This window comes from Exophiala oligosperma (assembly GCF_000835515.1).
Source record: "Exophiala oligosperma strain CBS 72588 unplaced genomic scaffold supercont1.7, whole genome shotgun sequence".
Lineage (NCBI taxonomy): Eukaryota > Fungi > Ascomycota > Eurotiomycetes > Chaetothyriales > Herpotrichiellaceae > Exophiala > Exophiala oligosperma.
In genome coordinates, this window is record NW_015622824.1 from 212,141 (window position 1) to 238,619 (window position 26,479).

The 26,479-nt window shown below is 50.2% G+C and overlaps 7 protein-coding genes across 9 annotated transcripts; 4 read left to right on the forward strand and 3 right to left on the reverse strand.

Moving 5' to 3' along the window:
- The first annotated feature begins 185 nt into the window (after positions 1 to 185).
- PV06_07389 (uncharacterized protein) lies at positions 186 to 4,768 on the forward strand. The gene is made up of 2 exons (XM_016408627.1): positions 186 to 3,819; positions 3,868 to 4,768. Exons 1-2 carry the CDS (start codon positions 652 to 654, stop codon positions 4,381 to 4,383), a joined length of 3,684 nt encoding a protein of 1,227 aa, XP_016260381.1. The 5' UTR covers positions 186 to 651; the 3' UTR covers positions 4,384 to 4,768.
- A 320-nt stretch (positions 4,769 to 5,088) lies between these two features.
- Positions 5,089 to 6,759, forward strand: PV06_07390. 2 transcript variants are annotated; one of them, XM_016408628.1, is made up of 3 exons: positions 5,089 to 6,015; positions 6,207 to 6,371; positions 6,478 to 6,759. In XM_016408628.1, the coding sequence occupies exons 1-3, from the start codon at positions 5,170 to 5,172 to the stop codon at positions 6,508 to 6,510; spliced, it is 1,044 nt and encodes a 347-aa protein (XP_016260382.1). In that variant the 5' UTR covers positions 5,089 to 5,169; the 3' UTR covers positions 6,511 to 6,759. The 2 variants fall into 2 exon arrangements, with proteins under 2 accessions (XP_016260382.1, XP_016260383.1); XM_016408629.1 differs by having other exon boundaries at positions 5,089 to 6,371.
- Positions 6,760 to 6,946: 187 nt separating this feature from the next.
- On the reverse strand, positions 6,947 to 8,560 carry PV06_07391 (uncharacterized protein; the record flags this gene model as incomplete). Its single annotated transcript, XM_016408630.1, has 2 exons — positions 6,947 to 8,276; positions 8,364 to 8,560. 2 exons carry the CDS (start codon positions 8,558 to 8,560, stop codon positions 6,947 to 6,949), a joined length of 1,527 nt encoding a protein of 508 aa, XP_016260384.1.
- Positions 8,561 to 10,625: 2,065 nt separating this feature from the next.
- On the reverse strand, positions 10,626 to 12,340 carry PV06_07392 (uncharacterized protein; the record flags this gene model as incomplete). The annotated part of the gene is made up of 5 exons (XM_016408631.1): positions 10,626 to 10,641; positions 10,703 to 10,809; positions 10,864 to 11,628; positions 11,682 to 12,226; positions 12,292 to 12,340. 5 exons carry the CDS (start codon positions 12,338 to 12,340, stop codon positions 10,626 to 10,628), a joined length of 1,482 nt encoding a protein of 493 aa, XP_016260385.1.
- A 7,737-nt stretch (positions 12,341 to 20,077) lies between these two features.
- Positions 20,078 to 22,220, forward strand: PV06_07393 (uncharacterized protein). The gene is made up of 3 exons (XM_016408632.1): positions 20,078 to 20,316; positions 20,378 to 20,611; positions 20,669 to 22,220. Exons 1-3 carry the CDS (start codon positions 20,301 to 20,303, stop codon positions 21,394 to 21,396), a joined length of 978 nt encoding a protein of 325 aa, XP_016260386.1. The 5' UTR covers positions 20,078 to 20,300; the 3' UTR covers positions 21,397 to 22,220.
- PV06_07394 lies at positions 21,361 to 22,551 on the reverse strand. Of its 2 annotated transcripts, XM_016408633.1 has the most exons (3): positions 22,331 to 22,551; positions 22,016 to 22,128; positions 21,361 to 21,969 (listed from the first exon to the last, which is right to left on the reverse strand). In XM_016408633.1, the coding sequence occupies exons 1-3, from the start codon at positions 22,410 to 22,412 to the stop codon at positions 21,577 to 21,579; spliced, it is 588 nt and encodes a 195-aa protein (XP_016260387.1). In that variant the 5' UTR covers positions 22,413 to 22,551; the 3' UTR covers positions 21,361 to 21,576. The 2 variants fall into 2 exon arrangements, with proteins under 2 accessions (XP_016260387.1, XP_016260388.1); XM_016408634.1 differs by lacking the exon at positions 22,331 to 22,551 and having other exon boundaries at positions 22,016 to 22,216.
- A 170-nt stretch (positions 22,552 to 22,721) lies between these two features.
- On the forward strand, positions 22,722 to 26,473 carry PV06_07395 (uncharacterized protein). The gene is made up of 2 exons (XM_016408635.1): positions 22,722 to 23,190; positions 23,246 to 26,473. Exons 1-2 carry the CDS (start codon positions 22,789 to 22,791, stop codon positions 26,165 to 26,167), a joined length of 3,324 nt encoding a protein of 1,107 aa, XP_016260389.1. The 5' UTR covers positions 22,722 to 22,788; the 3' UTR covers positions 26,168 to 26,473.
- The last annotated feature ends 6 nt before the right edge of the window (positions 26,474 to 26,479 follow it).

The following is a 26,479-nucleotide window of genomic DNA, read 5'->3' on the forward strand; positions in this document are numbered from 1 at the left end:
TGGTTGGGTTCCCGAGTCAGCACTTTTTTTCGGGTGTCGAGCTGCATGCTGGGTGGATTCTTCAGGCGTGGATATAGACGAGGGTCAGGGAATTTCGTAGTTGCAGTCGTAACCTGGTCGCTCGCAGTCGGGCACCTGCATTCTTCAAACCTCCACCACCTCTTTTGCTTCTACTCCCTCGTGCTCATCTTTTCGCAGGACACACAGTTTCTCCCTTTTTTCCCCTACTACTTTGTGTGTGACTTCTCTGTATATGCTGACATTCTTCGTCTTTCTCACCTCTTCTCTTTTGCCCTCACAGTGCACTCAACTTGCAGGAGATAGCCACCCATCGACATCCCGCCTGACCTCTGCCTCCTCTTTCTCGAACCTCCAATCGGGCGCCTATTCTCTGCCCTACTCCACCTTCGACACCTGCCACTACAACTGACAAAAAGACTTCCCTCTCTGCCTCCGTCCAAGACCCTGTGTCGTTTGCATGAGGCCTCGCATGATCAGGTCCTCGATAGTCCTGTGTTAACCTGCCGCACACGACCTATACCACGCCCGGATCCCGCAGCGATCGAACATGCAGATCCTGGCCGCCCTGCTGCGCTCCGAAAGGCACCATCAAGTCGTCCTGTCCGTCTCTCAGCGGTGAACTCTGGTGAAATGTCAACGTCGCGCAGGGTTGCACAAGACTCGACTCCTCCATCACAGGCAGTCAAGTCGGGGTCGACCTTTGCCGCAGCTTTCCATTACACAGAGCCCAGCAGACCTGCTCAATCCGCCCCGCGTACAGCAACGTCTGCCGTCCATCAGTCGGGCATGAGCGGCCTCTCGCCGCGCCGTCGTGCTGCCCAGGCGGCTGCCATGAACGGCTATGTCGCCAGCCCTGATCTCCCTCCTCCGCCACCGCCCATGTATGTTCGAGCGTTGTATAATTACGATGCGGATGACCACACCAGTCTGAGTTTTCGCGCAGGCGATATCATCCAGGTCTTGACACAACTCGAGAGTGGGTGGTGGGACGGGGTGATCAATAATGTCCGGGGCTGGTTCCCCAGTAATTATACGGTTGAGATATCGGATGCAAATGAGCTGGTTGAATTAACTGGCCAAGATGAGAGTGAAACGGGATCAGGGACCGAGGAGGATTACGATGATGAAGAGGAGGATTCGGATACTCGCACACAGGACGAAGATTCCGACCTACCTATAGAGGGTGGAACGGAGCAGCCTCAAGAAGAGGCCGCCTTTTGGGTCCCCCAGGCGACTCCAGATGGACGATTGTTCTATTTCAATACCTTGACCGGTGTTAGTACCATGGAGCTGCCATTAGAAACGCCAACAAGCTCAGATGAGACTGGGCCAAGGGAGCGCAATAACTTTCGCATACCGGACCAGACTAGACCGCCTCCTGAAATGATGGCTGGAAGGTATGGGCAGAACGAGGAGGACTATGATGGGTCGGCGTCTGAAGCAGATGGTGAACAGTCTTTCCGTTCCTCACGCAAGAAGGGGTCCATGACTTCTGGTAGTATTTCCACGTCGACGTCCATGGATTCAATCGATGTAAGTGCCGCGAGACAAGCTGGTAATCAGGTTTCAAATCCTCTCACAAGCACGTTCGGAACCTCAATGGCACTGCCGCCACTAGGAACGACTGCCACTTCATTCACTGTGCCGCCGCACCAGAAGCTCTCCAAGTCACCAATGCCCAAATATTTCCTGGATGATACAGGTGCTGCGCCTGTCACGTGGAATACACTTGTCGAGAATATGCGTGTAGCCATCGAAGCTTATCGGCATGCTATTCGTGTCCAGGCACGAGCTGACTATGTTCGAAAAGCTGAAGATATTTCCGACCACCTGCGGATGTTACTTGCCGCAGGTTCAGGGACAACTGACAACCATTCTGGAAACCCTTCCATCATCTCACAGAACAAAGCCTTGTACCCTCACTTTAGGGAAATGATGTCCAAATTCTCCAAACTCGTCCTATCCTCCCATATCGCCGCCGCCGACTGGCCAGGACCGGATGCTTTGACTAAGTGTCTACAAGAAGCTGAAGGTGTTATGAACGGTGTCTATGGTTATGTTGATGTGGCAAGACAACAACGTGGTGAAGAGATACCTCGACTCATCCCGGGCTTTATCATGGGGAGCAAGGTGGGAGGCAGTTGGAAAGACAACAACCTCGACAGCCAGACTAATCTGGAGGAGACCTCGTTCATGGACTCTGGCGATGAACTGAGCTCACGACCATCCCTGCCACTTGATGCCAATCTGCTACAACAAATCGATGATTGTAAGAACAATCTGATAGCGGCTGTTCGCAGTCTAGAAGAGAATCTCGTCCTGACCGATAAGATTGTGACACCGGCACGACAATCTGCCATTAGCGACGATGTCTGCCACGGGGCAAGCATAGTCATTGACTACTTCCGACCCTGGATGCATCTCGTTGAATCCATTGACCTTTCTGGCCTGGGCAATGTTTTTCAGAAATCAACACCGGTAGAGTTTGGGTCCCAGAAGCAAAGAGTATACGACTCTGTAGGCGAGGTCGTTGTGTGCTGCCAGGCTGTGACAGCACCACTTCCGGATGAATGGGCGGAGATCAGGGGCGAGTCCCTGGATACTCGTATGAACAACGTACGTGATGCATGCAAGCAAATGGAAACACACGTTTCCAATTTGGGCCACTCACTGCGGTTGTTGCTGCCAGCTAGCAACCTAAATGTTTCGGGGGTCACGAGCAAGCGAGACCACCGAAATACGGATGGGGGCGAGACATATCAGAATCACCACCTGAGATCCGACTCTAACCATGCCAACAATCTCCGACCAGCGTTGGCTGACATTGGCCAGTCAAAGTCATACACTATAGGTCAAGAGCCACCAGCAGCGGACAAGGTCCGTCGTCCTCCCACCAAAGATAAGGCAAGGCAGTTCTTTGGCCAGATTCCGCCAAATCTCACCCAATTGAAGACTTCCAATATCGAGCCCAGCTTCAATTCTGATGATGTCCCATGGTACTTGCAGCTTGACCACGCTGACGAAGTCATATATGACACCAAGACTGATCCGCCTCAAGTCAAGAGCGGCTCGCTCACGGGTTTGGTCGAACAGCTTACTAGACATGACCGACCTGATACAAATTTCACCACCACCTTTCTCCTCACGTATAGATCCTTTACAACAGCGTCGGAGTTATTCGAACTCTTGGTCAAACGCTTCAATCTACAGCCACCTCCTGGTTTGAACAGAGACGAGTTCTTGATCTGGGAAGAACACAAACAGAAACCGGCACGATTCCGAGTCTTGAACATTCTCAAGGCCTGGCTTGAGGTGTACTGGATGGAGTGTGATAACGAAAAGAGCAGGGAATTACTTGAACGCATTACAGCATTTGCTAAGAATGCGCTCAACAGCACCAAAATACCGCTGGCCAAGGTTCTGATTACTATCATCGATCAACGTCTAAAGGGCCAGGAGACGTCATCGAAGAAGATGGTCCTTACGATAACGAACTCGGCTCCAACCCCAATCTTGCCGAAGAACATGAAGAAGCTGAAATTCCTTGATATCGACCCCACCGAATTTGCAAGGCAGTTGACCATCATGGAATCCCGGCTCTATGCCAAGATCAAACCTTCAGAGTGCCTGGCAAAGACATGGGAGAAAAAGGCCCCCGATATGCCTCCTTATCTGAATGTGCAAGCAGCCATCTTGCACTCTAACCAGTTGACCAACTGGACGGCTGAAATGATCCTAGCACACTCTGAGGTGAAGAAGAGAGTCGTCGTCGTGAAGCATTTTGTTGCGATCGCGGATGTAAGTGATAACATTGAAGTATACAGACTAGTGCTAATCTCTGCATAGAAATGCCGCGCGCTGAATAACTTCTCAGCTGTGACAGCAATCATTTCTGCATTTGGAACAGCACCAATTCTTCGCCTTGGGCGAACGTGGCAAGGAGTCAATCCAAAGACACAAGCAATGCTGGAGTCGATGAGACAGTTGATCTCTACAGCGAAGAACTTCTCGCAATATCGAGAGACACTGGCTACTGCAACTCCGCCTTGCATTCCATTCATGGGTGTCTATATGACGGATTTGATCTTCATTGAAGACGGCATTCCGTCACTTGCAAAGAACTCGGAGCTGATCAATTTCTCTAAACGAACCAAGACAGCTGAAGTTATCCGATTGATCCAACAGTACCAGAATGTTCCATATAACCTGAATCCTGTACCGGACTTGCAAGATTGGATCGCAGAGAACATGAGGAATGCAGGTGATGTGCAAGAGATGTATGCGCAGAGCTTGAAGATTGAGCCCCGTGAGCGAGAAGAGGAAAAAATTGCTAGACTATTGTCAGAATCTGGGTTTTTGTGAAGACCTATGGGGGGTCCGTTTTTCAAGTCTGTCATCTTCTCCCAATGGCCAGTACATATGTGGTGTTTATATGGTTGACAAACTCGGAATGGTGGCGGCATTGTGTCTGGCTTTCAGAGCTCTGGTGTTTGCGAGAAACCCGTGCTCACTGTTTGGGGCTTGATTGATACTGCTGCACGTGGTACCTGATGGGGGAAGTCCACATTTTGCTCAAAGCTACGAGATCACGCAATAGGTTACGAGTTTCATGCCATGGCTATGGATTAATATGACGGCGCCCAAGTCTAGTATCAGAGGGCAAAGGGGGATATCTATTACTGAGAAGGCGCAAGAGACCAAAAAAAGAACGATGATATATACTGAACAATGCCGAGGGTGATTCGTCTATACCACAGTACCTATATTTTCTTCTTCCATATATATGGGGTATTTCCTGCGCCTACAGAAGTGTGTGTATAGGTAGGTAGGTAGGTAGTTGGGTAAGTAAGTACATAAGATGTCCGAAGATAGCTCGGAATACAGAGTACATCCTCTGAGGACTCAAATGGTAAGCAGACGGATATGTTGCCGTCGACCGGATAAATGCCCACGGAGTTGTTGGAGAAGCTTGGGCTTTGTGTGCCTCGCTCCGAACCCCGTTAAAACCCCAAAACGGAGTCAAATAGTGATAACGCTTTCTGTCCCTCACAAAACAAGTGACTAAAGCTACAAGTATCTTACTGTGTCGCATCTTTTGCCAACTACTCCCCACTGCCACAGATTTTTTTTCTTTCTCCTGTGCTGTACATGCCTACCTACCTCCCTTCATCTACTGTCACCAACATCTCTCGCGCCGCTGGTAGATCCGTCCGCCTATTCAGCGCTGCCTCTGCTAGACCTCGACCGATACTGAGACCTTCTTCTTCCCCGCACCACCTCTCCCTCCTCCCACCACCGCAGTCTGCGTTCCGCGCCGCACCACGACAACGGCAAGGAAGACAATTCTCACAGACCTCACACCAAAAAATGTCTCTCTCTGCCATGTCCAAACGCCTCGAGGGCAAGACGGTCCTGGTGACGGGAGCCAGTTCTGGGATCGGCAAGTCGGTCGCCCAGGAATTCGCCCGGACCAGCCCAAAGAACCTCAAGGTCATCATCACGGCCAGGCGCATCGACACGCTGAAGACGGTCGCGGCCGAGATCGCCAAGGAGGTCGGTGACGGGGTCAAGGTGTTGCCCGTCCAACTCGACATTTCGAAGCCGGAGGAGGTCGAGCGGTTCGTGCCCAACCTGCCGGCCGAGTTCAGAGACATTGACGTCTTGGTCAACAACGCCGGCCTGGTCCGGGGAATGGACCGAGCCCCGGACATCAAGGCCGAAGACATGGAGGTCATGTTCGCCACCAACGTGACGGGTCTGATCAACATGACCCAGGCCGTGATGCCCATCTTTTTGAAAAAGAACGGAGGCCAGGACGGCGGCAGCGGCGACATCATCAACATCGGCAGCATCGCCGGCCGAGAGGGTTACGCCGGTGGAAGCATCTATTGCGCCACGAAAGCCGCCGTGAGGTCCTTTACCGAAGCCCTGAGACGGGAACTGATCGCTTCCCGCATTCGTGTCATCGAGATCGACCCTGGTCAGGTTGAGACTGTACGTGACCTTTTTCCTTCTTGGACCCCCTTCGCGTTCCCTCCTTTCCCTTCCTTTCCTATACTGGACGGGACACACATGGTCACAACCTGCTCGAAAAAAAAAGGAAAACGAACCATCACATACGAGTATGACAACAAAGGAAAAGGCAAGCAAAGCTAATACTTTTCTGTGTGTGTGTGTGTATGTAGGAATTCTCGGTCGTCCGATTCTATGGTGACAAGGCCAAGGCCGATGCGGTCTACAAGGGTGTCGAGGCCCTGACACCGGACGACATTGCGGAGATCGTCGTCTTCGCCGCCGGCCGACGAGAGAACGTCGTGTTGGCCGATAGTTTGGTTTTCCCCAACCACCAGGTATGTCACCTACATTTTCCATTCGTGCCAACGAAGAAGAAAGTCCTTGCCATTCTTTTGACCATGGATCCGCTGACAACTGGTTTCTATATAACCGGGTACATAGGCTTCGGCGACCATTATGCACCGAAAATCATGACTGGAAAAACTTTCCTTGCCCAAAATGTGACAAGTCAAGATGGCCGCGGACAGCGATCACCTTTTCTCTGACCTTGAAAGGATGTCTTTTCCAACTTTGCTCTACGAGTAAACTTGGCTTCGGATTGGTCGGCCCCTCTTCATCCATCGGTCGGTCTTCGCGGCAGAATCTACACATGTTAAAAAAACCACATAGAACAAACATATGGATGACTAGAAGAACAAAAAAGGCTTTATGATACTCTTTGCATTTCGATATCTCATCTTTGCCGAAACAAATCGTGACTAGCTAACGCTTCCACACGTCGACCCCATGCAGCGACCCTACCGCCCCCTAGAGGTCCAGCAAGGGTGGTCGTCTGCTGCTACTGAAAGCGAACGGACTCACGCCAAGTCTCCTCGGAGCCTATCGAGCGCCATTCTACATGTCACATTTCTCAATTCAACCTCCGCCGCTTTTCAGAACCGCCTGCTTCGCCTGTGACATATTGTTCTGGATTCTTAGGGGATTGTTTCTGACCTCGTTTGTTATTTTTCCTTCCTTGCCGATTTCGTCGCGACCCTTGCCGGCCTGGACGACTGTCTTGTCGAGGGTCATTGTAGCTGCGGAAATCGACTCGATGATGAGAAGATCCCGATCCACGAGGTCCGTGGGGAGGAGGATTGTTTTGACGTCCGACCTTTTCGTTCGTTTTGTTCTCTTGCTGCCGCTGAAATTGGTTTGGATGCTGACGTTCATATTCTCTTTGCCAGGTTCTCATCTGCATCCGCCAATCATCATGGTCTTGAGGTAAACCACCTGCTCTGGATTGGCGCGGGTCGGCGGCTGGATCGGGGGGTTCATAAGGGTCGCCGTAGTTTAGCAAGACGGGCCACGGATGTCTGGGAGCAGTGCGTTGAGCTGAAGTTGCTTCTACAGTCGTAGGGAGCTGAGACGGCGGCCTTGAGGGACTGGTGACGGAGGGCGTAACAAGGCCTTCTTCTTCGTCCGACGATTCTCGTGGGCTGGCTTCTGGCAAGATGCGTCTGCGGATGTACATGGGCCTAGCCTCCGCAGCCATAGCTTCCTTTCGCACATGCAGTTCATCGAAACTGGTAATCTCTCCATCGGTGGGAATCAAAGCGAACACCGGGTCTTCATAGACCGCATTCCAGTGTGGAGTTGTATTGACGTTGGATAGAGACTCCTTATCGTCAACGTTACGGAAAAGTCGGGACGCAACAAGTGTTGGCTCATGACATTCTTGAATATCCTGCAATGCCATGGTCCCCGCCATAGCCTCAAGTCTCTGTTGTACGGGTCGACGAGTCTCGGTGATGGGATAATCAAGCGCCCAGAGCTCGTCATCTTCATCAAGAACGGCGAAACCCCAGGTAGACTTGATCCGACGGTCAGCTTCCTCATCCCACGGCCCCGATCCGGTATCCTGTTCCCAGTGGTGGTCGTGACCTGATGCTGCGTTCCAGGTGTCCCGGTGAGAATGGCTTCGAGGTTGAGCAGCAGATGACATCCGGTCTGTTGTAGCACGACGCGAAGACTGGCTCAGACTGTAGTTCTCCGGGCCTTGTGCATAAGCACCGCCGTACGTGGGGTTCTCGCCACGATGATAGCGGTTGTGGTTTCTCGATTTCTTCCGTCCTTGAACCTTTCTTTTGGCTGCATTTGCTTGAGGCGTGTGCTTGTGTGACCGGGCCATGTCTTGAAAGTTTCTATCTTCGCGAGGCGGATGGTGGTCTCTGGCACTCTGGGTGCTGTCGTCATTGCTTCTGCCATCCGTCAGCATTGCTTCAATCGACGATGACCTTGTCTTCAGTTCATTTCTGATTCATGGCAGCTGCCATGGACTCACTTACAAGCCGTGTGTGTGGTCATACCAATGACGCGTGCCTGCTGCTTCTTTAGTAAGTCCACGTATTGGCCGCCTCATGAAGTCGATTTCTTGGAAATCCGACTGGCCCAAAGTTGCGGATGCGTGACTTCTTTGGTTTTGATGATGAGGCGGAAGTGGCGAAGGACGCGACCCTGACCCTCGGTAGCTGTGGCTTTCCATGTCCAGATTCCCAGTCTATTGTGAGTAATTGCAGAAAGAGCGATTGTCCGAACGCAGCGGGCAAACTTGCATCGTGTATCATATGAGTGAAATGCAATAAGCGGTAACAGAGAAGTGAAAGAAAAGTTGAGATGATCACCATGAGGCTGCAACCAACCAACCAAGCATCCGTACCCGTGGTGAAGAGATATATACCTACTATCGCGCAAGAAGTTAACGCAAAGACAGATGTGCATGTTAGACAAGGCAACAATGACATCTCGATGAGTATCGACGGCGATCTGGTTTTTCAGATGTAAAGTCGATCCCATTGTTGTTCTTATTCTTGTTGTTGTTAACCTAGGTTTGTCTTCTCAATGACTTTTCTCTAGCGTCAGAAACTTGGTGCAGTATGAATGATAGCCCGCATATAGTCCTCAATCGGTGACGATAGGTCTCGAAAATGTGCTTCGACACTGTTACTACCGGGCGCCATACTCGTGGGCCGGCAACGTCGAGGCTATATCAACTTGATGTTTGTGGGGACCCCATGGAGATTTTGTGATCCATGTCTCCCAGCTCTTGAAAGTAGTCCCGCCATGAGCTACGGATCACGGATAGAGAGGTCCATCTCCTCCTTTCGTTGCTTGACGGTCTCTCTTATACTTTGTGGATAGCTTGTACTTGCTCTCACAGGAGCGATCGTATATTTCTGAAATTGGAATCCCACGGTCATAAATTCTAATGAGTTCTGTGCAGAGTCACCTCGACATCTCGTTTGGGTGGGTAAGCACGAACAAGCTCGCGACGTGTTACGCAAGCTGTATCATGATCCTGCCCACCCTACAGAGGCCGGTCCCCTTGCCGAACTCACCCAGATTGTACGACAGGTCGAGGCCGACAAACAAGAAATAGCCAGGTTCATTCAAATGTTCAAGAAGCCGAACTGAAGACGTCGTTCGCTGTCGGGCATGTTCCTTCTGTCAGTGCATCCAACAATCGTGTAGTGTCGATCATCCTGACTTGAGTGTCTCCAGGTTTGCCGTCGAGTCCACAGGAGTACGTCTGACCAATTGCAAGCTGCACGAAGAGAGCGAAGTCGACTAATGTGAAAGCAGGTCCTCAGCATCACCAATTTCCTGGGTTTGATTTCCAAACATCTGGGAATCGACGGCGACATGCCTCTGGCCACGTATGGCAAGGATTTCCCGGGCCAAAACTTGTCCCGCGAGTCTCGCCTTTCTGACTGTTGGCAGCCCGTCTTTTCAAGCTCCGGAAACGGCCGTCTTCGTCTTCGTCAGCATGCTGATAGTTGACAAAGTTGGCCGTCGGGTTCTGTTTCGTAGGTCTCTTCAAACCAATTCGTTTCTTTGATGCCTGCACGAAGGACTTCCACTGCTCTCAGGCTCTAGCTGACATTGGCATCGGCAGTCATCGGCTTTTCAGCCCTTGCTTGCTGTCTCCTTGCCGAAGCCCTTCTTCGGTGGGAATATCTTGGGTCCGACCATAAAGCCGGCGATTCCGCCAGCGTTCTTTTCACTTTCATCTACATCATGTTGGTCCAAGTAAGTAGTCGGCTCTTGTCTGGAACATGTCGTACTGATCGAACGTGCAGTGTGTCGATGCATCGGCTTTTGTCTGGGCTTCGGAAATCCACCCTAAAACAATTCGAGCAAAAGGATTGAGTCTGGCACTGCTCGCCAACTTTACAGGACCATCACTCACACGACACCATCAGCATTGGTATTCAAGAACATGTAAGTCAATAGTCCTGATCTGCCTGTGGTGGCCAATATCGACGATCGGTTCGCACAGCGGCTGGCGTATGGATCTCATCTACGTGGCGCTTTGCATAATATCGACCATCGTGGTTTAGTTCTGGATTCTAGAGACCAAAAACCTGCAGGTGGAGGAGATGGGAGTGCGGTTTGGTCGAAGTCATCGTCTAATTGACCACTGATAGGCATGCCATTGTCGCGGATGAAGCTGATAAGGGCGTTGTGTAGGAAACAGAGTCGTTGGCCGCTGAGAGCTACCACTTGCAGGGTATAGCGCAGGAACACAAAACTGAGAAGGTGCGCGGGTTCTACGCGAGAAGGAACCTGAAAGAACAATTGATCAGTTACTAGATCGATCATGGAGGGGTCCAGAGTCATAACGTACACCTGCACGCCCATTTCGTTCTGGAGCTCCCTCCAATCAAGTTTTAGATTGAGTCGGTGTTGCCTTTCCCAGAGGATCTCCAATAACTCCAGCCCTCGATCAGCATGCTAGAAGCGAATCTTGTTAGCCTCTTCCAAGACTGCTCTTGATCTAATACTCACATAGATACTGATGCTCGCATCTGAACTTAATTTTCGGCGAATTAGAGCCTCTGCTTCGGTGTCATGGAAGATGGCAACTCCAGCCATGAACATGCCCCAGATTAGACCCATTTCCAGACCGAATCCTTCTGGCGTCTTCCTGGCAATGTCCAGAATGCTTTCGGCTGCGAGGGCAACTTCTGATCCTTGAGGTTGTATGCCAGTCGGGTGGATGATGTGTTGAAGGTAGATGATACAAGCATTCTTACATGATCGAATACTCGAGAAGGACTCCTGTTCCAGCAACTCCGGCTCGGTTAGTGGTTTTGACCTGGGCTGGCACCGCCAGTCGTTACTTTGGTCTCGCAGTTCCGTGGGCCGTGAAGTCCACCATTGATGCAATCCTTGTTGGATCGACATGGCTTTGTCTCGGATGAGACGCGGATTATGTCGGCCGAATTTGGTCATTGATAGGGCAGAGAGCTTCGAGAGGTTCGCCATGTAGACCATTAATTCGTGGAACGTGTCGACCATGACAGACCCATCGTCGTAATATGGCCAGTTCAGGTGGGATTGATTCAAGGAAACGGAGCTCAGCTTGCCGACTTCGAGCCAGTAATTGCCTTGTATCAACGGGCCTCTACCAGATGACAAGGATCCAGATATGTCCAGCAACGAGAAGAACCGGCAAAGGAAGTCGGATGTCCGTGGACCACCTCGATACATGATCAGATCCCGTGCTCCTCGAAGATGCTGCAGCCAAAGGCTTTTTTCCGAATGGGATATCTATGGGGTATTGTTGGTAAGTTGAGTCTGGATGATGAGATGTTGTTACCTACCTCATAAACACATAACAAGAGGCATGCGCCGAGCGTGGAATTTGAGGACAGTTGAGTAGGTTCGGACAAGGCAATGTTCAGTTCTCGAAGAGCAGTCGAGTAATGCTGAACTGCTGGGAGAGTATGCCGCGGTTCCAGCCGAGCCATGTGACCGGCAGCAACGGCGAGCATTGAGTGAAATAAAGCTGAAGAGGAAGCTGCAAGCGGGACCAGCTCTTGCTGAAATGGATTACCCTGTCCGTCATTGGTGTAGGCAAGAAATCGAGAGCAGAAGGTAATGAAATGGCTAAGATAGGGCAGAGACGCTCGATCTGCTTTCGGAAATTCGACAACAAATGGTTGTTTGAGTGGTCCGCACGATTGGACCACGGCTCCTCCGTCGGCCAATTCTATTCTCCCTCCTCGCGGTACACGCACAGATCCTGGGGGGTGCGGCGAAGGCGGCGGCACAGCCCACATGCATTCAAAATGCAGCCGCCGACACCGTTGACAGGTAGGTTTCTCTTCATCACATTTGACCTTGCCCTGTCTACAAGTCAAGCAGCCTGTACATTGACGCATAGTCAGTGAGGATCTTCTTCACCACGTAGCGGAAAGTAGTAATGCTGACCGGTTCTCGTTCTCGGAACGGGAGGCTTGACGCCTGCTCCGGGCGCCATCTTTTTCCGAACATTGAAGGCTCACATAGTACATGGCTGCACTCGTCTTCGGATGTTCGACAGAGACTGTAGGGGCCAGCACTGGATGTCCATTGTTATTGATGACGGGACTTCCTGCTTATGACGAGTTCCTCGTCGTCTCCCCAAGCTTTATCCTCGCCAACCCTTGGCACGAGGCTACTGGAGACACACGTGATCTTAGGAAGGCTCACGTGATTTTTGGCCCGCTACCAGGGTCTAGAGTTATCGGGGACCTGATCTTTACACCACTGCTATTTCGGACCGATAAAACAAAAGACACCATTTCTAGAATCTCTGCTACCGCTTATATAGCGAAAAGATGAATCAATTCGAGTTTGTTCATGGCAACGAATTCCGTTAGAGCAGAGATAGCGATAAATCATAGCAATGTGCCATGCGATGTCTGATGAAAAACTGCATGTCAGTGGCGCACTATCTGTACCTATTCCTGACCTGTGAGCGAGTCTGTCATTTTTTTCACGTCCGCGGCGTTGATGTCTAGCTTCCGCAAACCGGTGGCTTCCTTTTCGAGGTACCTGGCGCACTCGACCCGACTCTTGGACTCGCTGATGAAGAATATCCCGATTGTAGGCACAAGCACCAGTGCAGCCACAAATGGGAATGGTGTCCATGCATTGCCATTCACGTCGACAATGGCGCTGGAAACAATGGGCCCAATCCAAGCAGAACCCTTGGAGACAATTCCTAGCAAGCTGAAGAACATGTACTCCCTCCCACGAGGCACAAGTTCCGCCATGAACGCCTGTCCATATGAAAACTGTGCACCCATAGTGAAGCCGTACTGCGCGTTGAAAAACCAAAACTCCCACAGGTTGTGATAGCCGACCTTGGTCGTCCAAATTCCAATCATTCCCCATAGTCCGACGAGAACGCATCCGATATTGCAGGTCTGGAGCATGGTTTTCGTTCGAAGGTTGAAGAGTCGTTGGACATAGTAGGCGCCGAAAACACCAACAACACAAGATCCTCCTTGAACCATGATCAGATAAGTGTTCTGGGTAGCAGAGAAGGCAACCACTTTGGTCTGTGCAATCGCGACAAGAGTGATGATGGTGCCAATACCATCCGCCAGCAAGAAGAATGCGATCAGGTAGAAGAAGGTCTGTTTCAGCGTCCAGACTTGCTTGGCTGCGAACCAGGTCTGTTTGAATCCGAAGGTCAGATAATTATCTCCTGCTGGTAGTGGTGGCCCGGGACGTTTCTTCTCGCACAAAAACCAAGGGATGGCGAGGAGTATCCAGAATCCGGTACACACAGCCACCGATACTGAATAGCCCCAATTGTTTTGAGCGACCGAGTCATTCGCACCGATGCCCGCCAGTGCGGCAAGTGAGAGTGCACCACAGGCTGTGAATCCGACGTTATTCCAGCCATAACTCATGTTCATGATCTTTGAGCGGGCCATGGAACACTTATGTTCATAGACCTTTTCACTGATCTTGCCTTCCAGGAGGTCATCATGTGCAGTGCGGACTTCGGGCAGGTCATGAGAGAGCTTGGGAAATATCGCGTTGAAGAAGACATAGGATGCCCAGAAAGTGATGGCTGGAGCATGATCAGTCTGGAAGAGCACAAAGATATGGGGTGTGGACCTACCGCTCAAGATATAAAGAGCCATCGACGTCCTCCATTGGTCTGCTCTTCTGACACCGAGAAATCCGAATTCAAATGCCCAGCATATGACTGAGAAGGTTCGGACGACCCAAGGATTCCAATTGCCATAATCGGCCAAGCTTCCTACTCCGATGAAGACCAAGGCCTGGGATAGGAAGGTGAGACCAGAGGCGATCAAGACGACAGAACTGTAGGGCTTTGTGCCCCCATTCCAAAAGACATGGCACGGCGCATTCGGATCGACATCGCAGCTGGAGCTTCCCAATGGCAATACGTTCGGGTTGAAGCCTGCCTGATAGATCAGGTTTTGGAATAGGAGATTCGAGCTAGAGGGAAGGTCAGCATATCTCATCGAGAAGAAGCTTCGGGCATGGCATGACTGACTATTGGAAGGACCCTATCCCATTGTTGCCAGCGTAGTAAGCGTAGTATGAGAAGACTTCTTTCTTCGTGGCAGGAGGACCCTCGCTGACATGGTCATAGTCTTGCAGATCGGAGGGAGCTGATGCTGACTGGCCGCTCGCATCTGGAGCTGGTGCCGCTATAGAAGTGAATGCCAGCTTTGTGGGATGGTGCTCCTCTTGTTTGGCGGTGATGTGGTCCTCCATGGCGCGGTTTATAAGTGTAGAAGTTGCAGGAATTGCTTGAGTCTAAGTGGGAACTGGCTCTGAACCTGCCTTTATACACAGTTCTCCGAGTGTGAAAGGGGCGGATCGTCCTGATATCGAGACTCGTCTTCTATGGCCCATGGCATGATCAAATCTCGTGTCCGGAACCAAACCGTATCATTGATTCCTTGCTGGGAGACTTCTTATGTGTTCCTGGTGTCGGGAGAACAAAGGGAGCACAACGTCGATACGAAGTAGTCACATTGTGGGTTTTTCCACGGCCCACTTCGGACGATTGGCCACTTATCTCCTACCACTAGTGCCTTTCATTTGTTATCTAGCCGACGACAGGCCTTCGTGCCACCTTGGCCACCTGGAGTGGGGCCAGTCAAGCTGTGTGATGTCTGTTTTCCCTTGCCTTTGACACCAGCTAATGACCGCGTTGCTGGGCCCAATGCTGATTGGGTCCCCCACACCCAAATGCCCCAAAAAAACCAGTGGTTATTTGTGCGAATCAAGATATCAGCGCTAACCAAGACGTACAATACTATTGTAGTCAGGGAACAACAGGCGGGGCAGATCTCCTATCTAGCCGACAGAAGGATCGTCTGGCTAGGCGGCGTTTATCGGCACAGACTCCGTTTGGTCCCTTACCGGGAGTGATACTCAAATTCCTCCCCTGCCAAGTGCATAGCCCGCAGTTTTAGCAATATGTCGGGAGATCTGGAGCACACGCCGGAGATGACTTGCAGAGATACGACTCTATCCATGCTAAATCTACTTGCCTAGAGTGCCGGAGCTACCCACAGCGTATGAGCACTTCCTAGCTTACTCCCGAGCACAGATTCCGGCCTGTTTGCTACAAGAATTAGAACCCAAGAATGTTCCGCGGCTTCAAAAGACTCTGTACTCTGCAGTGTCTTAACAGTAGCTACTTCTGTCGTCTCGTTAGCATATCTCACTGCAAAAATGCCAGCTAGGACGCCTTCATATGTGATTGGCATTGACGTCGGCGGAACGAACACAGATGTAAGAGAGTCACTCCCTGATTGGCACAGCAACTTATTGACACGATTCGAGGCCGTTGTACTTCAAAATGAACAAGTCGTGGCCTGGCATAAAACGCCTACAACCTCTGACATACAAGCCGGTGTCGAACTCGCAATTCAGGAGGTTGTGAGGAAGGGGCATATTCCTTCAGGTCAAATTGGATCAGTCAAAATTGGTACAACGGTAAGTGACCTCGAATTGGACTCTCGTCGCGGGATGGCCGCTCACAGCAGAATGCAGCAATTCATCAACGCAGTTCTGGAGCAAGATCGGAGCAAGCTTGATAAGGTCGCTGTCATCCGACTGTGTGGACCTTATTCTCAGCGGTCACCGCCATTCGGTGAGCAATTTGATCAATCCATCGCATATTCAGCTTCTAAAAGATGCTTCTCCTAGTGGGATTTCCAGCAGATCTTCGTACCTTGATGGAAGGTCATTGTGGTTACGTAGATGGTGGCTATCAAGGTGAGTTGCATCATGTGGCAGCTGTCCCATGTGGCCCGTTCGAATACCATCTGATTGAACTAGTGGATGGTAGACTCGTACTTGCGTTGAGTCACAAACAGCTCAAGGAACAAGCTGCTATAATCAAGTCGACGTCGATCAAAAGCATAGTCGTGATCGGCATAAACTCTCCATCGAATCCGAGGCAGGAGCTGGAAGCGGAATCTTTTCTCATATCAGAACTTGGACCGGGATACGATGTGTCTTGCTCCCACAGGATTGGCAGACTAGGCTTTCTTGAACGAGAGAATGCTAGTATCCTCAATGCAAGTCTACGACGCTTTGCTCGCCACGTAATTGCCGGTTTCAACTTTGCGGTCCAGAGATTGGGAAAGTGCAGGTTGTACATCACCCTCAACGATGGCACTTTGAGCAAAGCGTCGGAAGCCGCCGAGTATCCAATAGGTTGCTTCTCATCAGGACCTACGAACAGTGCGAGAGGGGCAGCGTTGCTGGCAGGGTCACTTTCACAGGATGAGGGCGACGACAGAGAAGTCCTCGTGGCAGACGTAGGAGGGTGAATTGATCCTCCTCAAGACGCCATGCTCGTTAATCTACTGACACACGATAGGACCACGACCGATATCTGCGCCTTGTTGAAAACTGGTTTTCCACGACAATCCGCCGCCTTCGTCAAGGTTGCTGGAGTGAGGACTAACTTCACCATCCCTGATGTACACAGCATTGCCCTAGGTGGTGGCTCTCTCGTCAGAACAGAACAGGATCAAACTCGCATTGGTCCGGACTCGGTAGGCTCACGCCTGACGCGAGAAGGAGTCTATTTTGGAGGGCAGACTCTTACTGTCAGTAATCCGGACAATCTCGCATCCTCTGGGCTAACACTTCATGTAGACAACAGACTTGATCTTGTCCAACCATCTTACAGAGAGACTGGTCCCATCACAACTCAAGGCTTCTGGAAGGAGAGAGATCAAGAGAGCTGTCGAAGAGGCGATTGATCTTGTCAAGACAAAGCAAGGAGATGCACGAGTTATCCTCGTTGGTGGTGGGAGCATCATCATCGGTGATGAGATTGCAGGTGTTGGAGAGCTCATCCGTCCTAATCATTTCGAAGTGGCCAATGCTGTCGGTGCTGCGGTAGGAGAATCTGCACAGTATTCTCCAAGATGAAATACTGACTCTAGTACAGATCGGGAAGATCAGCGGTTCAGTAGACACGATCGTTACACCGAAAGCTGATAATTCCTCAATGGATGAGCAGATTGAGGAAGCCAAAGTCCTTGCAATGGACCGCTGTGTTGCCGCAGGAGGAAGCAGGACCACGCAGGAAGTCGTGGAGATCGAACTGATCCCAGTCTCTTATGCCACCAACGGAGCTACGAGACTGATTGTTCGGGTTGTTGCGGACCTATCAGAAGGCTTTGAAGATGCAGAAGAAAGCCATTTGCCAATGACTCACGATTGCGTCAAGAGTGCCGATTCGGAAAGACATGCGGACGGAATCGATGCTAAAGCATCATCCTATGATATTGTCGAACAATTTGATGTCGAGTCATACAGACCAAGAATAGAGGGGGACCTGTGGTATTTGTCGGAGATAGACTTGCAATTCCTCCAAGACGGCGCTGGTGTTTTGGGAGTCGGGAGCTGTGGTGATGCATATCCCAGTTATGTTGCCTGCTTGCACGCGTTAGCCAGAGGTGAGGCTATCACCATCAGGCGGCAGGACACATTACCTGATAGCGCTATTGTCCTGGCTGCTGGTTTCATGGTGAGGAACCTTACATTTTCCACATACACATGACTGACCTGATCAACAGGGATCTCCAACCGTCTATCTCGAGCGAATTCCAGGCATGCATGAGTAAGAAGCCTGGTATTTCACCTGTTCAACACGCATTGACCATCTGATCTAGGGTTACCGATGCCATGGACGCAGTCATAGAGACATCTAGCATCACTTCGTTCGATGCTGTTATTCCTAATGAGATAGGAGGGATGAATGCCTTTGAGGCACTCCTCGCGGCGTGTCATTTTGGCAAAAGCACCCTAGACGCCGACTGTGTAGCGCGAGCCTATCCTTTCCTGTGGCAAACAGTTCGCTGTCTCAGAGACGTCTCGGTTGTTCCAGCGGCTGTTGCAGATGGAGCAGGCAGACGACAGGTACAGTCCTACTGTCATTTCCATCTTCAGCTGCGACTGACTGACACTGGGCTTAGGTTTTCACAGCCGAAAAAGACAACTTTCGGGCTGAGGAGTTAATGCGAGATGCCTGCACCGACCTAGGATCATTGGCAGGTGTCTGTATCAACCCTCTTAATGGTAGTGAGGCTCGCAGCCTGCCTCGAAACAGCTATTCGTTAGGTTTGTCATTCCACCAATCTTTCTGCGGTTTGCGCAACACGTCTATGATGAGAATTCACTTAACGCTTGCATAGCATGGTCTATTGGCCGTTCGATCGCTCTCTCTCGCAGCAGGAAGATAGATCCTGTCACTACGCTGCTAAAAGAGCAAAACGGCGTCCTTCTCTTCCGCGGGAAAATCATCTCGGTCGTACGACACGTCACAAAGGGCTTTACCAGAGGCAGTGTCGTTCTCTCATCCTTCTCAGAAGAAGCAGTCTCACGATCCGACGGCGGGATGTACGCGTCAGGTACCTCCTTGGCCGTCGAGTTCGAAAATGAGAACCTCTGCGCTGTCCTGAAGCAAGAAGGGGAAGAGGACAAAGTCCTAGCAGTCTGTCCTGACCTCATTTGTTTCCTGGACATGGCGAATGGCGCGCCATTGGGCATCTCAGACTACAAGTATGGCTTGAGGGTTAGTGTGGTCGCACTGGCAGCTCCGCTTGTATGGAGAACCGAACAGGGATTAAGAATGGGTGGACCATCGGCTTTTGGGTATGTTATACGCAACTTATTTGTGCTTCCATTTCGCACCGCTTCAGGCTAACCCATAAACAAACAGGCTCAATATGAAGTATACGCCTGTTGGCACGGAAGCTTACGAACCCCCTAGGAGCGTTTGGGAGATGTGTGGTGGAGACCAACAATAGGCATTTGCATCGCCAATGTGAAGTCGATATGAGGAAAAGGGAGGACTCGAGGCAGATATCTTTGGACGGGCGGGTGAATTGTTTAGAGTGCCATCTTAGAGAGTACCACCAGGAGTGCACTTCTGCCCTCTGACCGCGACTCCGGCCGGGGCCTGGAGTACTATTTGCACCCTACAGTAACAGCCTCGATAATCTTAAAGTTAGGACTGGATATGCCTACAAACCATTTAGAGGCACCTGCTGAGGTTTTATCCAGGGAACTCCGATGAAATCCACGTTATTAAGTCGAGGGCGACCGAAAAGTGCTTGTACTGCCCGCAAAGCTCAAACATCATCAGTTCATTGCTTCCTGCCCGATCATGGTGGATGGACAAGCCACTGCTGACAGAGATCTTCTCATAGATTCGCTGCTCAGGCGAAAGATCAGTATGCATCAGGTGTGTGAGACTATACGGAGGAATTGTGTCTACGCATCTCCTACATCGACGACACGATCACTACACTTTGTCTCTAATTCCAGATCGACAGAGGCGATCATGTCGTCCAGGGCCTCGTCCAGCTGCCACAATAGCTAGCAACGACTATGAAGCAACACTTCGTAAGGGAAACTGAGCTGCCGCCTATCCCGTTTGAGCATGTAACAAGAAGACACTACTGTATAACCATGCAAGTCATACGAAGACTGAATAAGAAGAAAATATGAATTTGGACTTTGTTTAAATCCTTTAAAGGGTGACTGAGGGAGTTTGTTTACACCTACGTGAATTTTAAGAGGAGAACGATTATTTAATTAGATCTTTATGCCAGCCTGGTGAGACTACTCTTTTTGGAAGGCGTGGCGAGTTGGGTGAATGGCGTCGTCACATTTGGCGAACTTGCCTGCGCCAAAGAGCACGAGCGCGCATCATCTTCTTTGGCTTGCCATCCATGCAATGGAAACCCTACTATCACTGCTCGTAAGCTGATTAGCTTCTTATTTTCTTTTATTGCCTATTATCTCTGGTGCTTAAACAGCCTAGCACAATGAGAAATCTGGCCAAACCCATTTACTTACCAAGGATCATTCCCTAAGCACAAAGGGCACCTGGGTGTGCGTGGCGGTGCGGGCAAAAGGACTCAAGTTCCAGGATGCCTGGTCTACCTGGTATGTCATGGCATTACACGACGTGTTTACAGCGATACTGAGTCACCTTGTGCGCGTGTAGCGAGTATCGACCTCGACGAATGTATCGCCCAATTGTACAAGAAAAACCTACTAGCGGAGTCATTAATCGAAGCAATATGCGCCAAAGCAAAGGAGATGCTCATGAAAGAGAGCAATGTTGTCCACATATCCGCACCTGTGACAGTTGTCGGCGACATACACGGTCAATTCTTTGACATGCTGGAAATATTCAAGATTGGAGGCTTTTGTCCAGATACAAACTATTTATTTCTCGGTGCGTGGCAGAGACAGACCCCTAGCTGCTGGCTCCGACTCTCTGACTTGTCCCCAGGTGATTATGTCGATCGTGGGCTATTCAGCGTCGAAACCATTTCCCTCCTTGTTTGCTTGAAATTACGATACCCTCAGCGCGTTCATCTCATCCGCGGCAATCACGAATCCCGTGGCGTCACGCAGTCCTACGGCTTCTACACCGAGTGCGCTAGAAAATATGGCAATGCAAATGTCTGGCACTACTTTACCGACATGTTTGACTTTCTCACTTTGAGCGTGGTGATCAATGATCAGATCTTTTGCGTCCACGGCGGCCTTTCTCCTTCGATTCATTCCATCGACCAAATCAAGATCATTGACAGATATCGAGAAATACCACATGAAGGCCCTATGGCAGACTTGGTCTGGTCGGATCCGGATCCAGAACGTGATGAATTCTCTCTATCTCCTCGGGGCGCAGGATATACCTTCGGTGGAGATGTTGTCAAAAAATTCCTCCAAGTTAACAGCATGTCTCATATTCTACGAGCTCATCAACTTTGTCAGGAGGGCTACCAGATACTTTACGATGATCGACTAAGCACGGTCTGGAGTGCACCCAACTACTGCTACCGATGTGGAAATTTAGCCAGTGTGCTTGAAGTCAGCGATACGGGGGATCGCTACTTCAATATATTTGAGGCTGCACCGGAGAACGATGTGCATCGAAATGAACAGCAACAACAACAGCAGCAACAGAATCAAGGAAAAGACGGTCAAGGATCTCATATTGAGTACTTTCTTTGATCGCTGCTCGACTCATGGCTCGAAAACGCTTTATCAGGCTCTTCGTGGCAGAAATGCATGTTGTTTCATCAAAACGACCCTGAATCTCAGCAGAGCTTGCGTGGACATGGTACTTCAAAGCTCGCACATATTCAATGAAGCCTATTGGTCGTCGGTATCCTTCCATGGAGCTCAAGCTTCTCATTTCCAATCCTTTCCAATCTCGAACGACCATTCAAATTTCAGATGCGTTGTATCATCGTCATCAACGAAGCGAGATACAGCGTCGTAATGACCACGCGCCAGCATACCAGATGGAGCTTCTTCCTTAGAGAATTTCTTTTCGTATGTTGGCTTGCCAGTTGTGTTGGGAGGAAAGCTGCCGATCATTTCTTGGTCCTTGCTTACTCGAATGCCTTTGCGCTTTGTGAGTTGAATGTACTTCAGACCTGAAAGAACCTGATGTTGGACAACGAAAGTGGCCTTCATCTGATACTCGCATCCTTCTTTGATAGTGAATGGTTTGTCCTTCAGACTCTCGAGAGCTCCGGGCTGAGACAGATCTATTGTAATATCGGGCCGTCCTGTAACTTCCTGATGCAGCATTAGAAAATGATGGGGAAAGATCGGACCTTCTTACCAGAGCAAGGGACTTGATGATACATAGACGAGGGTCGTTGGGATCAGAGATTGAGTCGCCGGTTGCAAGGCCAAGAGAGGCCTTCCAACGGTTCATTGCTTCATCTTCTTGATCTAAACACCGCTAGAGTTAGCCATTTGTGACAAGACAGGACTTGAATGAGGAGCATGGCACAGGAGCTCAAATAGGCTCAGATGAGACTTCATGATCTTCTACCCCTCTTTCCCGTAATATTATTCTTGCCGTGTGCATCGTCGCTCTAGATACAATACTGTCTACACACAGATATGGTCCCTTCCGGTTATTAGTACTCACCTAGCTTATGATACTCATCAAGAGTTTTCTTTTCTCCGACCTTGAAGCCAGGGGTATGCTCCGCTGAGATGTCGTCCGCCATGGTGATTTAGAAAGGAGTTCCTTTTATCCGCGTGCAGTGTAACAACTGTGGCAGCTTGATGAGGTCTTATGTAGCTTTGATGTAGCTGATGCGTAACACTACCGTGATATTGAAGGGATTGAATGTGGAACACTGTTGATACTCACTGGGGGGCGGTCAGAGTGGCATGTTTCACGTGATGTCTTGTTCGAACATTGTTGGAAATCCACAATTAAAGTGTCGCCCCGCAGGAGCCGCTTTTAACTGATTAAATGGAATGACGCGACGCGACTTTCTCGCGCAATCAAACCATCTACAATATCCAGGACGCCCATGTTCATCGTCACGGACACTCTGCTTCTGGCCACATTTTTTTTTGTACAGAGCGTCAGCAACAATGCCTGGACGCGTAGTAGATAACCCCAAGAGGAGGGTGCTGACCGACGCCACCAACACTCATAGCACTTTGAAGTCACCTCCATCGGCAAAGAAGAGAAAGCTCAATGGCAATGGACCCAGTGTATCCTTCCACTCGTCTCAGCATGGTCCGAATGGCGTCAGATCCAAGTTTGGCTCTAGCCAACCCAAGAGTCACTTCGAGACAGAAGTCCTCGAGAAGATGACCCAAGATATTACCGGCTTGAAAGAGAACAACGCGGAGAAAGATCAACAATGGGACAGACCAAGCCTGGGTGATTTTGACCCTCAAAGAGACAGTCTACGCTTCCAGCAGATTGAAGTAGAAGAAGGCACACTACATGGAGGAAGAGTCACTCTCAAGTTGTTTGGTGTTTCTGAGGTTAGTCATATTCAAAGCTCGACAGTAAAGATAGCAGATGCTGACCAGAAATTAGACCGGACACTCCATCTTACTCCATGTTACCGACTTCCTCCATTACATCTATGTAGCAGCCCCCGTTAACTTCCAACGGCAAGATGTGGAAGGCTACAAGGCGTACCTCGAAACTCAACTGGCACAACACCAGCCTGTCATCCACTCGGTGCAGATGGTGCTACGAGAGAATCTGTATGGGTTTCAAGGCAACCAGAAAAGCCCATACCTCAAGATCACAGTTGCAGACCCAAGGTTTATCAACCGACTGAGGTCAGCCATAGAAGATGGCCATGCCAATTATAAAGGAATGTGGAAGGGTGTGGACAGCAAGATTCTGACTTTTGACAATATTCAATATGTTTTGCGGTTCATGATTGACACCGGAATTACTGGCATGTGCTGGGTCGAGGTTCCTCCTAATAAGTATCATGTTATGCCGCAGCATGAGCGTCAATCCAATTGCCAGATCGAAGCGTATTGTCACTACCGTGATATGGTCTCCCTTGGACATGACGGAGAATGGGCAAAGATGGCACCACTACGGATCTTGTCCTTCGATATCGAATGTGCTGGTCGAAAAGGCGTCTTCCCCGAGCCCAACCAGGATCCAGTCATTCAGATCGCCAACGTTGTCACAAGGTATGGAGAATCGAAGCCATTCGTACGGAATGTTTTCGTGTTGGATACCTGCAGTCTGATTGTCAATACGCAAATATATGAGCACGACTCTGAGTCAAAGATGTTATTAGCCTGGAGGGATTTTCTGGAAAAGGTCGACCCCGATGTGATAATCGGTTACAATATTGCAAATTTCGACTTTCCGTACCTCCTTGACAGGGCGAAGCATCTGAAGTTGCCAAAGTTCCCATACTGGTCACGACTCAAGAGTGTCATATCCCAGGCCAAAGACACCAATTTCTCGAGCAAACAAATGGGCAATCGCGACACGAAAGCCACAAATACAAACGGAAGAATCCAGCTCGATTTATTGCAGCTGGTGCAAAGAGATCACCAACTCCGAAGTTACACTCTTAACTCTGTTTGTGCTCATTTTCTGGGGGAACAGAAGGAAGATGTGCACCACACTATGATTACTGAGCTTTTCAATGGTACACCTGACTCGAGACGACGACTGGCTGTTTACTGTCTAAAAGATGCTTACCTGCCACAACGGCTCATGGACAAATTGATGTGTTTGGTCAACTACACGGAAATGGCCAGAGTCACGGGTGTACCTTTCAACTATCTTCTTTCTCGTGGTCAACAAGTCAAATTTATCAGCCAGCTTTTCCGAAAAGCATTGGAGCAGCAATTGGTCATCCCTAATCTCAGAAACGAGGCATCAGAAGAACAATATGAAGGTGCTACAGTCATTGAACCCAGTAGAGGTTACTATGATGTTCCTGTTGCAACTCTCGATTTTGCCTCCTTGTACCCATCGATCATACAAGCGCACAATCTGTGTTATACCACCCTGCTGAACAAGAACACCATCGAGAAACTAAACTTGCAAAAGGACGAGGACTATATCCAAACCCCTAATGGTGACATGTTCTGCACAGCCAAGGTTCGGAAAGGGCTCCTTACTCAAATTCTGGAAGAATTGCTAGGTGCTCGTAAACGAGCGAAAAAAGAGCTTGCCGTCGAAACCGATCCTTTCAAAAAGGCTGTGCTCAACGGTCGACAGTTGGCGTTGAAAATTTCCGCCAACTCAGTGTACGGTTTGACTGGTGCTACTGTCGGAAAATTGCCGTGTCTGGCAATTGCTTCCAGTACGACGTCCTATGGTCGACAGATGATTGAGAAGACAAAGAATGAAGTCGAGTCAAAGTACACCATTGCCAATGGATACTCACACGACGCTCAAGTTATCTACGGTGATACTGATTCTGTCATGGTCAAATTTGGAGAGAAGGATCTGGCCAAAACAATGGCGCTCGGCCAGGAGGCCGCCGATTATGTCTCGGGGAAGTTCATCAAGCCAATCAAGCTGGAATTTGAGAAGGTGTACTTCCCATACCTCTTGATCAACAAAAAACGTTACGCCGGTCTTTATTGGACCAAGCCTGAAAAGTTCGACAAGATGGACACCAAAGGTATCGAGACAGTTCGCCGAGACAACTGTCGCCTAGTCCAGATCGTCATCGAGACCGTTCTCAAGAAGATTTTGATGGACCGAGACGTCGATGGCGCTCAAGACTACGTCAAAGAAACAATTGCCAACCTGCTCCAAAACAAGGTTGACCTGAGCATGCTCGTCATCACCAAGGCGCTCAGCAAAAGTGACTATACTGCCAAACAGGCACACGTCGAACTCGCCGAACGCATGAAGAAGCGTGACGCTGGCTCCGCTCCGGCCTTGGGTGATCGAGTCGCGTACGTCATCATCAAAGGCGCAGCTGGTAGCAAGAACTACGAAAAGGCTGAAGATCCGATCTTCGTGCTGGAGAACAACGTCCCGATCGACACAAAATACTACCTTGAAAACCAACTGGCGAACCCGCTCCACCGCATCTTCGAGCCCATCTTGGGCGAGCGCCGTGCGAACTCTCTACTCGCCGGCGACCACACGCGTAGCATCTCGGTCGCGGCGCCGACGGTGGGTGGACTGATGAAGTTTGCCAAGAAGACCCAAACGTGCATGGGTTGCAAGAAGCCCCTCGTCGGCAAGGAAGAGAGCAGGGGCGCCGTGTGTTCCAACTGTCAGCCACGTATCGGCGAGTTGTACACGAAGCACGTCAAGAAGGTGGGCGAGATGGAAGTGCGCTTCTCCAGACTCTGGACCCAGTGTCAACGCTGCCAGGGCAGCATGCATTCCGAGGTGCTGTGTTCTTCGAGAGATTGCCCCATCTTCTACATGCGCATGAAGGCACGCAAGGAGGTTGAAGAGGCGGGCAAGGAACTTGCGAGGTTCGATGAAGATGTGGGTGCGCTCTGGTAGGGTGGTTCCTTGCTGGGCTGCTGGAACGGTCCCAGGGCATGGATATGAATTAGATTCTCCGTACAACACGGAAACGGTCAAAGCGGCGGTTCCTATGTGGATGGAAGACACTTTGCCAATGGGCGTAAAGGGGTTTTTGAGCATTTGGGGGTTTTTATGGCACGGAGATTCGACTTTTTGCTGTGGGAGTTTGCAGTAGTGGCTTTTACGTAGGAAGCACGAAGCACGAAGCAGGTATATTTAAGAGGGTCCAAGGACGATTTGTACCACCAGCGTGATCACCTATTATTCCTGCAAAGGAGCATGACGGAC

Excerpts from the sequence above, each read along its gene's own strand:
- PV06_07389 (XM_016408627.1), top strand. The coding sequence starts at position 652 with ATGTCAACGTCGCGCAGGGTTGCACAAGACTCGACTCCTCCATCACAG. Across the intron at positions 3,820-3,867 it reads ATTTTGTTGCGATCGCGGAT|AAATGCCGCGCGCTGAATAA; the intron begins GTAAGTGATAAC and ends ATCTCTGCATAG.
- PV06_07390 (XM_016408628.1), top strand. The coding sequence starts at position 5,170 with ATGCCTACCTACCTCCCTTCATCTACTGTCACCAACATCTCTCGCGCC. Across the intron at positions 6,016-6,206 it reads ACCCTGGTCAGGTTGAGACT|GAATTCTCGGTCGTCCGATT; the intron begins GTACGTGACCTT and ends GTGTGTATGTAG. Across the intron at positions 6,372-6,477 it reads TGGTTTTCCCCAACCACCAG|GCTTCGGCGACCATTATGCA; the intron begins GTATGTCACCTA and ends CCGGGTACATAG.
- PV06_07393 (XM_016408632.1), top strand. Across the intron at positions 20,612-20,668 it reads TACAAACTATTTATTTCTCG|GTGATTATGTCGATCGTGGG; the intron begins GTGCGTGGCAGA and ends ACTTGTCCCCAG.
- PV06_07394 (XM_016408633.1), bottom strand. The coding sequence starts at position 22,412 with ATGGCGGACGACATCTCAGCGGAGCATACCCCTGGCTTCAAGGTCGGA. Across the intron at positions 22,129-22,330 it reads TGATGAGTATCATAAGCTAG|ATCAAGAAGATGAAGCAATG; the intron begins GTGAGTACTAAT and ends AGCGGTGTTTAG. Across the intron at positions 21,970-22,015 it reads TCATCAAGTCCCTTGCTCTG|GAAGTTACAGGACGGCCCGA; the intron begins GTAAGAAGGTCC and ends ATGCTGCATCAG.
- PV06_07395 (XM_016408635.1), top strand. The coding sequence starts at position 22,789 with ATGCCTGGACGCGTAGTAGATAACCCCAAGAGGAGGGTGCTGACCGAC. Across the intron at positions 23,191-23,245 it reads AGTTGTTTGGTGTTTCTGAG|ACCGGACACTCCATCTTACT; the intron begins GTTAGTCATATT and ends ACCAGAAATTAG.